Below are 13149 nucleotides of genomic sequence, written 5' to 3' on the forward strand. Positions count from 1 at the left end.
ATTACATCAGGCTTTCTTGTTTTCTGAGATCTTATGCTCTTATTTTACACATTCTTATACAAATATTTTTGTAAAATCTAAAGATTTGTAGGGAATGGGATGCCTGGGTGGCTCAGTCCTTAAGCATCTGCCCATCTGCCTTGGGCTCAGGTCATGATCTCAGGGTCCTGGGATGGAGCCCCACATCATGCTCCCTGCTCAGCGGGAAGCCTGCTTCTCCCTCTACCACCCCCCACCCCCACCCCCGCTTGTGTTCCCTCTCTGGCTGTGAGTCTGTCAAATAAATATATAAAATATTTTATAAATAAATAAATAGTAAATAATAAATAAATAAATGTATGTATGTATGTTTGTAGGGAAGATGGAGACACTAAGATTAAACCTTTTTGGGGCACTGCAGTGGCTCCGTCAGTTAAGCGTCCGGCTCTTGATTTGGGCTCAGGTCAGGATCCTGGTCCTGGTTCTCCACACTCATTGGGGAACCTGCTTGAGTATTCTCTCTCTCCTGCTCCCTCTGGCCCCCACCCCTGCTCTCTCTGTTTCTCACTCTCTAAAATAAAAATAAATAAATCTTTTTAAAAAGATCAAACCTTTCTGTTTAGAAGTAACTCTTTATGTGTATTACTTTGGAATAGATGATTTGCTAATTTTCTACATTTAGGGAAAGATTAAATTCTCTCTCACTCCCTTCTCTGTTCTATTCTATGTACTCTAACCTCCAGTGACACTGAATTGACCTAGGTTTGTGAGGAAGATGACAGCTATGACATCTAGTGACATTTAGAAACATCTCCCTCCCACCAATTCCTGCCACCTAGTACAGTGAATGGTGAAAGCCAGTCTACAGTAGGTTTTTTCTTATTATATTTTTTCAAATGTTATTAATATTCACAAGGAGAAGATGCCTTAATTTCGATCATAGCTTTATGACCTTTTATTCACACCAAATTATGAGCAGGAGGCATCAAAGGATGTATTGGACCAGTTTTGACTTTGCAGCAAGTATGCAAGTCCCCGCCACTGTGATGATGGGCACACGTTTACCATCTATACTGTATGTCAAACCAAATAGCATATTCATCTGTTAACAAAAGCCACACTGTGTTCTGTTTTAAAAATTGAGCAATAATATTATTTCCTTTGGAATTAACTGAAATTTAAGATTTGCAATAGGTTGATGAGATTCACTTACATAAAAGTAATATTTACAAAGATTAATAGCAATTTAATCTATCATAGTGTTTAAAGTTTTTCATTTCCTCAAAAAAATAACTCCAAAAAAAAGAAAAGGAAAAAGGAAAAATTTTACGAGACCAGTGCTCTAACCCCTGAGCTACGGAGCCCCGCTGGAAAAAGGAAAAATTTTAAAACTACAGTATAATAAGGTTATAGCATCCATCACAAGGCCTCTGACTCTTGTATTTTTTTTTTAAGATTTTATTTATTTAACAGAGACAGAAAGAGAAAGCACAAGCAGGGAGAGTGGCAGGCAGAGGAAGAGGGAGAAGCAGCTTCCCCGCTGAGCAGAGAGCCCAATGCTCTACTCTGGGCTCAATCCCAGAACCCTGGGATCATGACCTGATCGAAAGGCAGACACCTACACCCAGGCACACCTCTTGTAAGTATATTTTTAGAAGAGCTTATACTGCAGGAGTTACTGCCTTCCGTGTAAGTAGAAACTACTGTTGGTTTCCCCCACAGCTTTGAGATTAATGAAGAGTTATATCCCTCAGGCACCAACCCCTTGACTTTCAGCCCTAACCCAAAAAGTCTCCATCGTCCGTGTATTGGGAAAAAAGGAGAGGGGCTGCCTGCTTGTCATTTGTCAGTCTCTTTCTGTGGATCGTTGCTCAGGACAAGTTAAGGGTCTTTGTTTGTTTGTTGTTTTTGGTTTTTTTGAGCCTGAACTTCAGTAATTTTATATATAAGCTGATGAAAATAATTTTCAACTGTTCAGTGTACTTTTAGTCCATTTGTTAGACAAAATATGAGGAAATGTGGTCTATTTTATCACTTTTTTTTTCTCCTAAATACAGATAACAGTACATAGGACAAACTGGAGGAGCGGGTTCTGCCACCCTGCCCAGCTCCCCTGTTACCTGATATCACCACTTAGATGGCAGAACGAGCGATGTGAGGTAACAGGCTTGGAAACTTGCCCACGCTGAGGACACAGAAAGAAATAACTCTTGTGTTGAGAAATGGGAAGGTTGGGAAAAATCACTATTTGACATATATATGCCAGTCACATAATTTCACAATAGACTAGAAAACACACACACACACACACACACACACACACAAAAGGAAAGAGAAAAAAAGTCAAAGTGAAGGCACTAAATAATGTGTAAGTTTTTCTTAGAAGATCAGCCGTAGAAATATATGACATGAATGTGCACCACAGTTTTATCTATGGAATTCAAATAGGTTTACCAAGATTTCCACACTTTGTTTCTGGTACATGTGCATGTGCACCTGCACATGCTCGCATGCACAGACACGCACACATGCGCACACACACACATACACATAAAAATATATATTCTTTTTCATGTGAAACATGCCATTTTCTTAAAACTTATATTTTTTATTAACCAAGTTTGCTTTCTGTGTGATTCTTCTGTTCAGACATATAAACTATAATTAATATAAATGTATGCCATAAATCTTACAAAATTATATGAATGATCATTACAAACAAATGTATTTAGTACCTATTTTGTAGATAGCCCATTTCCTCTGAGCATCTACATTTTTCTCTACTTTGTTGCCCGAAAGCAAGTATGTTGGCTTCTCTCCTAACTTTTTATTCTTCCAGCCAGAACAAAAGCTTTCAAAAGTAAGATAATTAAGGGTCCTTAGGACCAGAGAAAGTTCCGTGATGTAATGAAGCATTCACTCAGAAACCTGGCTTCTGGACCTACGATCTTTAAATAACTAGTGAGAAAGACTGGAAATTCTCAATAAATGCTGCTGCTTATGGAAAATTACTTAATCTCTTCGAGCCTACTTTTCCTTCTTATAAAAGTAGGGGATTATATAATTATAAAATAGCTAAGTACATTTTAAATCCTTCTCGTTCTAAAAGTCTATCATTCAAAGCTCTTAAAAATAACCTTGAAAATTGAGATTATGTGTGTTTACACACACACACACACACACACACACACACACACAGTGAAAGGGGAAGGAATATACAGTATTTTATACCAGGACTTCACAAGTACATCATTATCTAGACCTTTTTTTGGTTCCTGAAAAGTTTCAGAGTGGCGTTCGCCCAGCAGGGGGAGCTCTTCTGAGAAGCCAGGTTCAGGAAAACGTTGCAGCTACTCCCACTTAACCTTCAGGCGCTTCAGTTCGGATACAGGGCAGTGTTTGGGGCCACCACAACCCAGCTCAACTGGGGACCCAGCGGAATTTGTAACCCCCGTTGGCTGTCCGAATGGTGAAGGCATTGCCCTGGGGGAAAGCGAGGGTGCGGATGGTGCTGTGGCTGCGGATGGGAGTGCTGAAGGAGCCGCCTTCTTCCAACTCACTGTGGCTCAAGTTGAGCGCGCTTCGGCTGCAGTCTGTGCGCAGCCCCCGGAAGCTGCCGTGCAGGTGCCCCGGCTTGCCTTCGCTCTTCGCGGGCTCCGGCTGTAGCCGGAGGCGCTTGGGGTCGCGGCTCTGCAGCGCTTCATCGCAGCGCTCGGAAATCTCCCTCAGGATGGCGTCCACTTCCGCGCAATCCTGCCCGGTAGCACTGAACAACTCCTCCAGGCTCCTTTTGGCTGTCGCCTTGAGCAGGAAGGGCTCGGCTGTCGTTCCACGATCCCGGGACTGCGTGATCATCAGCTTCTACAAAAGATGGGGAGGAGAGCCAAGCTGGGGCCGGCTGGACTCCCCGCGCACTGGGCGTGCAAAGCAGACCCGGGCGCCTCTCGAACTCCGCGGGCTTAGATGCCGGCTGCAGGTGGCTCAGCGAGCTCTCAGCAGCCACCGTCCTTCTCTCAACGGCCCTGGGTCCCAATTCTGGGAACAGGGTGGGAGCTTCATAGGAACATTTCCGACGTCCCGCAGTGTCCCACACGCCCGCACCCCACTTACATCCAGCACCGAGGCCAGGTGCCGGGTCCGACTGGCAAGTTCCTTCAGTTGCACGTTCCGCTCTTTGAGCGAGGCGATCTCCTCCTGTTTCTGGGTCAGTGTCACGTGCAGCTGCAGAAGGAGACCCAAACGTTATGAGGTAGGCCACCGTGGTCGGTCTCATCTGTATACTTGCATGAGTTATACCAGGATCCTAACATCTAATCTGGAACTGGAGACCCAAGGGCACTTGCAATGGTGGGAATAACAACGTTTGTTTGGTTGCCCTTTGTTTTTACAAATCACTTAGACAAAACGTATCTCAATCTTCAGTGTAGCATGGTGGTGAAGAGTACGGACTTGGGCAAGAAGCAGATACAGGGTCTGCCTCTGAAGTTCAATCTTCCTATACCTCAGTTTCATAACCTGTAACATGGGGTAGTAAGGGTATCTTATTCAGTGGTTGTAAGTATTAGAAGAAAAAGTAAATCGATAAGCACAATACCAGGCGTATAAAGCCTTCGGTAAATACTGGTGTCCTTATTAAAAATCAATCTGGGGACGCCTGGGTGGCTCAGTTGGTTAAGCGGCTGCCTTCGGCTCAGGTCATGATCTCAGCGTCTTCGGATCGAGTCCCGCATCGGACTCCTTGCTTAGCGGGAAGCCTGCTTCTCCCTCTGCCTCTGCCTTCCACTCTGCCTGTTCTCTCTCTCTCTCTCTCTCTGACAAAATAAAATAAAAAATCAATCTGGTCGGGCAGGATTATTCCCACTTACTAAGGCTGTAAACAGGAGAGCCACTGGAGTACGTGAAGCACTGGTCTGTCCACTGGTTGGGACTTACACCCGGGCACAATCCCGCTCCGGCAACCCCCATTTCCACCCAGAGCTCCATACCCTATCCCCAACCCAGGATTCTTGGCGGCCAGCCCAGTGCCCCTACTTGGTTATTCTCAACGAGTGCGTCCCCCAATGCCCTCTGGTTCTGGTCGGCCACCTCCTTCCAGTACTGCTCAGGCGGGGGCACGTCCGGAGGGCGCAGCGGCGGTGACTGCAGGGCCCTTGGGTCCAGCGGCGGAGAGAGACAGGGCCCAAATGGCAATACGTCGCAAGGAGAGAAGGGGAAGTCTCCACCGGCCAGAGGAGGCGACATCAAAGAGGATGAGTCTGAGGAAGAGTGGGAGCTAGGTTTGCCGCCTCAGACTCGTGCCTGGCTAGCTACAGAGACACAATGCCACGCCTGCCTCGCCGGGTGTAGGGTTTACGTAAAGACTTAAGGGAAGCACCCCTCACTCTGCAATCCCTACTTTTTCCCAGGCTCTTTTTGATATCTTCTTCATACACAGCAGGCGCTCCATATATGCCTATCGAGTTTATCTGAATTCAGACTCCATGGCGGCCACGGCAAGCCTGCCCCAAGTCACACAGCTCCGCCGTTCTTTACACGCCCGTCCCCCAACCTCTCCTTGACAGCATCACAGAGTAGGGCTCCCTCTCGGAGAACTCAAAGCGATAGACTGGGAAAGCGCTATAAATTTAGCGATTCATCTCCATTAGAAAGGGTGTTGTCTCATATTTATGGAAGAGCCGGACCCACTGGCGAGTTACTGACGATGTTGACAGGTGCTGCGTTTACCACCTACGCGACCACGAAATCGAAGTCTGAACTAGTTTGATTTGCGGAGTGGGGAACGTCCCCGCCTCCCTTTACTTAACTGCAAGGAGACAGCACTTGCCTGCAATGAGACTGTCCACTGTGTCTCTGAAATCCTGCAGATCGAAGTCCGCTGCCGTCTGCAGAGAATGGTTCTGAAATAAGCCAGAGGTGTAAAATAGTTAACGTCGAGTCCAACAGGTCTGAAGCGCTCCCCAGGCCGACGGTCGCCCTCCCGGGCCTGGCAGCAGGTGTGCACACACCGTAGTTCCGCAACCGAGCCTCCTACCTGAAAATCAAAGCCCCATCCCAGGCTTGGAACCCAGCAGGCTTGCATTGCAATGGTGAGGAGCGGAACAGTCGTAGCAAGGGCCGGGTCCCCGGCGATCCGGAAGAGCGCCGAAACTGTGCGGAGCTGTGTTTGCGGCGGGAGTCCTCCTGCGCTCAGCGTAGTGGCCCGGCGCCCGGCAGCCGGCCGCCCGCAGTCCCCGCGCCGCCTCATTGGCCCGCCACCAGCCAACCAGCTGCCTCCTCACGTGAAGCCCGAGGCGTTCCTCCAGCTCCCGCTGAACCTCTCGTTCAACTTACCTCCAACACGCCAAGGAGCCGTGCCCTAAGGTAAGGGAACAGGTGTGCGCCCGCTCGGATTTCCCTCCCAAGACCTGACGGCGTGCAGGGGCGTCCAAAGAAATAACGTAAGACCGTGTATCCGGCCGAGGCTCAGTCGCAGCCAAACCACCTTCTCCCCAAACAGGGAGGGAAAGGGTAGGCTATGATGAGGGAGCAGGCGTGCTATGGAAAGTGCTTCTGTTCAGTGGGCAGCAAGCGTGGACCCTTATTGCTCTTCTGTTTCTCAGCAAGTCAGAGTCCACTTTTTCGGTACGGTGGGAGGCACCTCCCATCTCTTGAACTGGACGCTCTTCCTAGGTTCCCGCAGTGTGCCTGGCTGCGTGACGCCGAGGGAGACAGTGGGAGGCCCTCGTATTCTCTTAATTCGTGGACATTTAGAGTTGACAAAACTCTTTTACGCAGAGTTCCTATGTTAATTCTCACCCAATGTAGGAAGCACGGAGGGCCCAGGAAGTGATCCCTCCCCGTTTGATGAAGAATCTGAAGCTTAGAGAAAGTGAATTGCCTAAAGTCACCCAACTAAGAATTGGGGCTCCTAGAAGGATGGTGACTATTTCAATCTTCTTTCCTCTATACCTCATTGCCTCTAGCGTTTATCTATTTTTTAAGGAAAGCCCGTCTTCCAATGAAGACAGCACTGGGGAAGAGGAAAGAAATTTCTCGAGGCATAGAGGCATATGGTGTGGGGGAATGCATCCAATATGCCCATCAGAAATGCCTATTCTACTGCTTCCACTATTGTTGATTCCTTTGTGTTACTCATACTTATTTCCCCGAAGCCCTTCTCCACTTTTCAAATATTGCTGAGAAGAGGAACTTACTCTGACCCTAACCTTGAAGAAAGTACACGTATTAGCTTTCCTGGAGCTTCAGTCTAGGAGGCCTCAAGCACTGTTGGGAACTGAGGCTATAAGGGTGGAAGGAGCTTAGAAAGGGCCAAAGCAAATTCTGAAGCACAAGTTCTGCCCTGGTTGAAGGACCCAGAAACAAGACTCATTTTCCAAGGGCTGAAAGGTCTTCCTCTTAATAGAGATTCAGCCAAAGCCCTTACCATGAGGAAGCTTGAGGCTAAGTCAGGAACTGGGGCCCAGGAAATGCTTCCTCCCATGCTATCCCAGGTCCTTGGCTCATTCTGGACCTCAAACGAACACTTCTCAAGTGCTTCCTCTGGGCTCATCTTACCCAGCAGGAAGGAGGCTAGGAAATTTGACCTGAGCGCCACTGGTCAGGGTCTTTCCAGGGGATCTTCCTCTAAGGGATGTCTTTCCCTTTCTACCAGCTGTGTCTCTCCCCAGGAAAAGTCCTGGACCTCTTGGGCCATCTCACATGAGCTCTATGCTTTGAATCCTAAACTTTGAATCCTACCTTCCCAATTAGATTTAAAAATCTGGGATTTTTCCAAACCACAATGGCAGCCAAAAAAGGGGAGTGGGGCTAATACAGAACATGATGTGAAATTTAATTTCTAAATACTTGAGCAAAAATTCAAGAAAAGCCTGCATGGTTTTCATGACTTGTAAAATAAACATGTTGGAGTAAGACAGTGAATGGGCCTCTGGGTCGGTTGAAAGATGCTCAAGCACTGTCTTTCCTTATTTGAGCATCCAGATCTAAAGAGAAAAACAAACCAGTCTCTGCAGGGCAATGCCCACTCTCATCCCTTGCCTTACCCACTCTCTGCTTTCTGTGGCCACCTCCCCTGACTCCATCTGGGCTCTTACCCAATTCTAAAGGCACTTGGGGAACTCTGGTAGGCGGTGTTCTTCCACCAATCTCAGTTCTCGGAGGTGGTCATATCTTCTGGAGTCTTCAGTGCTGGACATTTCCCCCATGGACCCATGCCCCCCAGGACCTCCTGCCAGGAAGCTGGAACTGGCACTCCTCCTGTAGGTTGCATCTAGTTAAGACCTCCTGTCCTTCTGGGCACTTCACGTCCAATCGATGGCCATCGATGGCCAGGCAGGCTTCTGGCAACCCAGACACCAATGCTGGGAGGTTCCTTCATCAACCTGGGGAGTGTCAGCCTTTGCAAGTGGTATAAGTGGGGTGGGAGTAGGGAAATCAGCTTTTAAGGAAAAGAAAAAGTCAAATACCTCTTTGCCCCATGAGGGTAAGTGACATGAACCTTTGCAGGGGGAGAAAATGACTTTTTTAAAGTGCCCAAATGCTGAAGAGCCATCTCTGCAGAGAGGAACGTTTGCTGTCAGATCTCTTCCAGAGTTCTTTGTCCTTCGTCCCTCTTCCTCTAAATGTAAACGCTATTCGTCTTTTCCAGTCTTCATGGAGTAGTTACCCGTCAATCTTCACACTCCTTTGATACCAGGGAATGAAAATTGTTAGTGAACGGCCCGGCAGGGATGTTGGGAGCAGGACAAGTAGCAGGTGCCCTGCGCTCCATTTTGCTCCCACCTACTGGCCTGGCTCCTCCGTGCTCAGTCTCCAGATTGCTTTGTCACAGCTCCAGGGAATAGAGGGGGGGGGAGAACCGGAGACCCCTTCCCTGGAGGAAAATCCTCCCGGTGAGCCCCTCTGTCCCAAATTGGTCAGAACAGCTCTGAGAATACCGCCGACGCCACAGACCAGGAGGGAAGAAGTTCCGATCCTCAGGGCTGAGATTCCGGCACGACGTCTGCCCCCACTAGCTAAATCTGCCTGCGCGCCGGCCCAAGATGAGCCTCTGCGGAAAGGAACCCCGGAGTCCCCAGTCGGAATTTGGGCTGTTGGAGGCCGCCGGGCTTCGGGAGTTAGGGGGAGATACCTGCGAATCGGTCAAGTCACCACTAGGCGGCGCGTCGGACCCGAGTAGCGAGGAGCAGTCGGCGAGGTCCTGCAGGTCTATGGTGGTGAGGGCTGCGCGGGGAGAACCGGGGACACGCAGGAGGCGGGCCCTGAGTCTCTCCGCCAGAGCTCGCCACTGGCCTCCCGTCAGGACATTGGAGCCCCGGGGAAAAAAGTTCATCTGAGCCGCGCGTGCGCTACCCACCCGGCGCCGGGAACCCGAGGGATCGCGCGGGAGCCGCCAGGCTCACCTGGCAGCGCCGCGGGCTCGGCGTCCCGGGGATCTTCATATATCGCCACTGGGCTGCTGCCGCTGCAACCAGGAAAGAACTTCCGCGGAGGGGCGAACTAGCCGAACACAAAAACCGTGAGCATGGGTCAGCCTTCGGGTCCCGGAGCGTGCGGACCCTGCCTGGCACCGGCGCGCGGCCCCACCTTCCTCTCTAGCTTCCCGGGCTTGACGAAAGGCCGGCCCCCCAGCTCCAGCATCCTGTTGGGGCAGATGCGGTCGAAGGCTCGGCGTCCCGCCGCGGCGCCTCCGCACGGCTGCATCCTGCCTCCCCGCCGGCTTCGGCCCAGGAACGCGGTGCTGGTTCTGCGGCGGCAGTGGCCGCGGCCGGAATAGCGACCCACAGTCAGCGCCTCGCCTGGCGCCTGCAGGGGTAAGCGCTTGGTCCGGGTGGAGGCGAGGGGGTGGCTGTAGGGGTGCGGAGGGAGGGCCAAGAGGAGAGGGAAGACTGCCGCGAGGGAGGGGCGGCTCGCGCCTGAGCGCCGGAGGTGGCGCCTTCAGCCCCGGACAATCTGCGCGCGGGCGGAGGCGTTAAATCCAACCTGGCAACGCGGCTTCCCCCGGGAGCGGCGAGCGCGGGACCCGGGCCCGCGAGCGCCCTTTTGGGGAGGGTTGGCGCCGCTGCCTCCAGGCAGCACCAGAGTGGGGGAGGAGTGGACGAGCCCCACTGGTCCCTAATACCGCCTTTCCCGTTTCGGATAGCAGGGATGGGAAAGTTAACAACTCTTTCTTCATTTTCTTACCACCCCCAGCCGTAAGGCGCGAAAGAAACGCGGAGTGACACTCGCCAAAGCCCGACTCCGGCATTTCACCGCCCTGTAGGATTTGGTGCGGAGGTAGAATAAGATCGGGGACTGCCGCAGAACTGCCTCCAGATTACAGAAGACCCTTACGCAAGGCTGGTGGTGCACTTCTGGTCTTGACTCACGACTTGCCTTTGGTTTTTCTTTGCCTGATGCCTAGAAGCGCTCCCCGTACCCCTAGCCCCGCACTTCCCCGGGCAGCTGCTCCTGCATGTAGCCTTTAAAAGAGAGTCAGTTAAGAAAAAGCGACATCTAAAAATGCTCCTCCCCTTTCGGAAAACGCCTCACTGCATGGTCCCAAATCCCCTAAAACCCCAGTCTCTTTCTCTCCCGAAAGCCTCATTTGGCCACCGCAGCATTTGGCCACTCTGTACACAGCTCGCCTTGGTCGCTCTGAGGAAGTCTTGGCTGCCCTTCCCAAGACCAGGGCCTCTCCCAAGAAGGAGCATCTCTAAATCCCTGGGTGAGGGGATCCCTCAGACCACTCTTAGATATAGCGAATTTGAATAGTCATCTGCAGTTACCTTGGTAACTTCCTATTGGTCACCTTGTTTGTGTCTTATACCAAGTAGTGGTAATGAAAATCCTCTTTTAAAGTGATATGATCCCTTTTTATTTCTCCTTGTTATCTGGATTAATAAAGGCACCTCTTAACAATGTTGGAGACTGTTCTACAATAGTAGAGCTAGAATAGACTTAGAGATTTTTGGATACATCTATAAATGGGGAGGCCTGGTTGAGGTGAGGTCAGGCAGCTAGAATTGGTGTGGTATCACTGATTGATACCACAATCAATGGGGGGGGTATCAATGATGCCCTCAGTGAGGGGCTCTGACTTCAGAGTCAGAGTACCTGAGGATTGGAACCAGGTGCTCCACCAGATCTTTAGGAAAAGCATAAAATTGGAGCACTAGCTGGCTCAGTTGGTGGAGCATGTGACTCTTGATCTCAGGATTGTGAGTTCGAACCTCACCTTGGGTGTGGAGATTCCTTTTTTTTTTTTTTTTCCTTAAGACTGTATTTATTTGAGAGAGAGCAGAAGCAGGGGAGAGGGGCCAAGAGGAAGAAACAGATTCCCCACCAAGGAGCAAGCCCGATGTGGGACCCAGCCTCAGGACTTTGGGATCATGACCGGAGCCAAACAGATGTCCAACTGACTGAGCCACCCAGTCATCCCTGGATGAATACAAAAAATTAAGTTTTTAAGAAAAGAAAATCATAACGCTAACTTCAGTAGAGGTGCTATTAAAATGAGATTATGTAATGCAACTGGTGCTTGGTGTGGATAAATTGATGTTGTTGATGTTTTAAGGAGGCTTTTCAGTGCTCCTCCAGCCTCCCACAACCTATTCTTGGCTTAGTTCTGATTCCTGAGTAGCCTAGTAACTAGCCAGTCCTCCATCCCTACCTATCTTCCCAGTCTGTAAAAGGAGTAGGGGAGCTCTTAGTTGAGTTTTGGGAACATCTCTCACCTGAGTCCATTCCTGATTTTACAGAATAGGCTCCTTTTTCATCAGTGAATTCCAAAATGCAGAAATATAGGGACATTGTACATAAAAATGTGGCAAAAGGAACTGGAATAGCATGATTATAGGACTCCTAATCTGGATGATTCTGGAACCAACTCACCCATATCAGTCTTGGCTGAGTGATGGAGTAAATGTTGGTGAAAACAACTTCTCCCCCAAGTCACACTTTTATAAAAGAGCCAGTGGTCCTGAGGGCTCTAGATATTTGGGGACTTGGGTCATGAAGATACAAATTTTCCTTCTCCTTTTCATCATCGCAGACCAGCTTTTTCCTCAAACAGCTTGGGGATCACCATTTCCCCATCCCTGAGCCCAAGTCTAAAAATTTCCTGGAGAGCTTAACACATTAACATAAGGGGAGAGAAGGGATCTGAGGGCCTCAAAGTGGTGCTCCTGGTGCTGGAGAGTACCTAGAGGGTACTTGTGAGGAAAGGTGTAAGGAAGAGTCTCTAAATTTGGTTTGAGTTTGTTTGCTTTTCATTTATGCATATTTGTCCTACATTTAAATTGATTCTAAATATAGAGGAACATGACAAGGTTGTTCCCCCAAAACTTAAGTTTTTTAAATCTTTCGGAAAATTTGAAAAGACAGTGCAATGAATAACAGGTTTGCCTCCCAATAACTAACGTTATCCCTTATTTGCCTCTATTTCATTCTCCAAGGTTTTTCTCTTTTTCTGTGTAAATCCCTCCCCATTATTATACAGGCTGCCAACAGTCTTCACGTTTTGAATTTTTGCTATATGCAGGGACCTGTGAAGAGGGATTTGTATGGAACATCTCATGAAACCCATATCTCCGAGGCACCTGGATGGTGCTGTTGGTTAAGCATCTAGACACTTGGTTTTGGCTGAGGTCGTGAACTTAGGGTTGTGAGATGGAGCTCTGCGTCAGAATCTGCGCATCCTCTCTCTCTACCCCCACCCCAGCCCCTCTCCAAGATAAATAAATAAAACTTAAAAAAAAATCCATACCTCCATCCTATCAAATAGGTTATTGACCTTCCTAATTCTACAGAAGAGACTCGTGGGTGCGTAGAGATGAGACTTGCTCGAGCACTCCAGAGCCCACTTGTTTCATCATGATTTTTTACTACCTCAGCGTCTCCCTTATGCATTACAACAGCTCTGTCAAGATTGTCAGGCTCAGAGAAGTGAAGACATTGGCTGGAGGTGACAGAACTGAAATTCCACGGCAGCCTCACCACAATGAGAATGAAAGTGAGGAGACTGCTGTGGAGTTAACTCCAGCAAGCCTAGGTCTCACTTTTTTAAAATATATATTTTATTTACTTACTACAGACAGATCACAAATAGGCAGAGAGGCAGGGAGAGAGAGTGGAGGAAGCAGGCTCCCTGCTGAGCAGAGATTTCCCCAGTGGGCTGGATCCCAGGACCCT

The 13149-nt window shown here is 49.2% G+C and overlaps 1 protein-coding gene across 1 annotated transcript; it reads right to left on the reverse strand.

Moving 5' to 3' along the window:
• Nucleotides 1–248: 248 nt before the first annotated feature.
• MCIDAS (multiciliate differentiation and DNA synthesis associated cell cycle protein) lies at nucleotides 249–9697 on the reverse strand. Its single transcript, XM_059174994.1, has 7 exons — nucleotides 9565–9697; nucleotides 9381–9477; nucleotides 9110–9201; nucleotides 5804–5876; nucleotides 5011–5234; nucleotides 4090–4200; nucleotides 249–3840 (listed from the first exon to the last, which is right to left on the reverse strand). The coding sequence occupies exons 1-7, from the start codon at nucleotides 9679–9681 to the stop codon at nucleotides 3400–3402; spliced, it is 1155 nt and encodes a 384-aa protein (XP_059030977.1). The 5' UTR covers nucleotides 9682–9697; the 3' UTR covers nucleotides 249–3399.
• Between the last annotated feature and the right edge of the window lie 3452 nt (nucleotides 9698–13149).

This window comes from Mustela lutreola, chromosome 5 (genome assembly GCF_030435805.1).
Source record: "Mustela lutreola isolate mMusLut2 chromosome 5, mMusLut2.pri, whole genome shotgun sequence".
Classification (NCBI taxonomy): Eukaryota; Metazoa; Chordata; class Mammalia; order Carnivora; family Mustelidae; genus Mustela; species Mustela lutreola.

Bases quoted from the DNA above. Each gene is read 5' to 3' on its own strand.
- MCIDAS (XM_059174994.1), bottom strand. From the start codon at position 9,681: ATGCAGCCGTGCGGAGGCGCCGCGGCGGGACGCCGAGCCTTCGACCGC. The intron at 5,235-5,803 runs GCAAGTGCTGTC...ACTCTTCCTCAG, and splicing joins AGTGGACAGTCTCATTGCAG to ACTCATCCTCTTTGATGTCG. The intron at 4,201-5,010 runs GTAGGGGCACTG...CTCCTTCTGCAG, and splicing joins CACTCGTTGAGAATAACCAA to CTGCACGTGACACTGACCCA.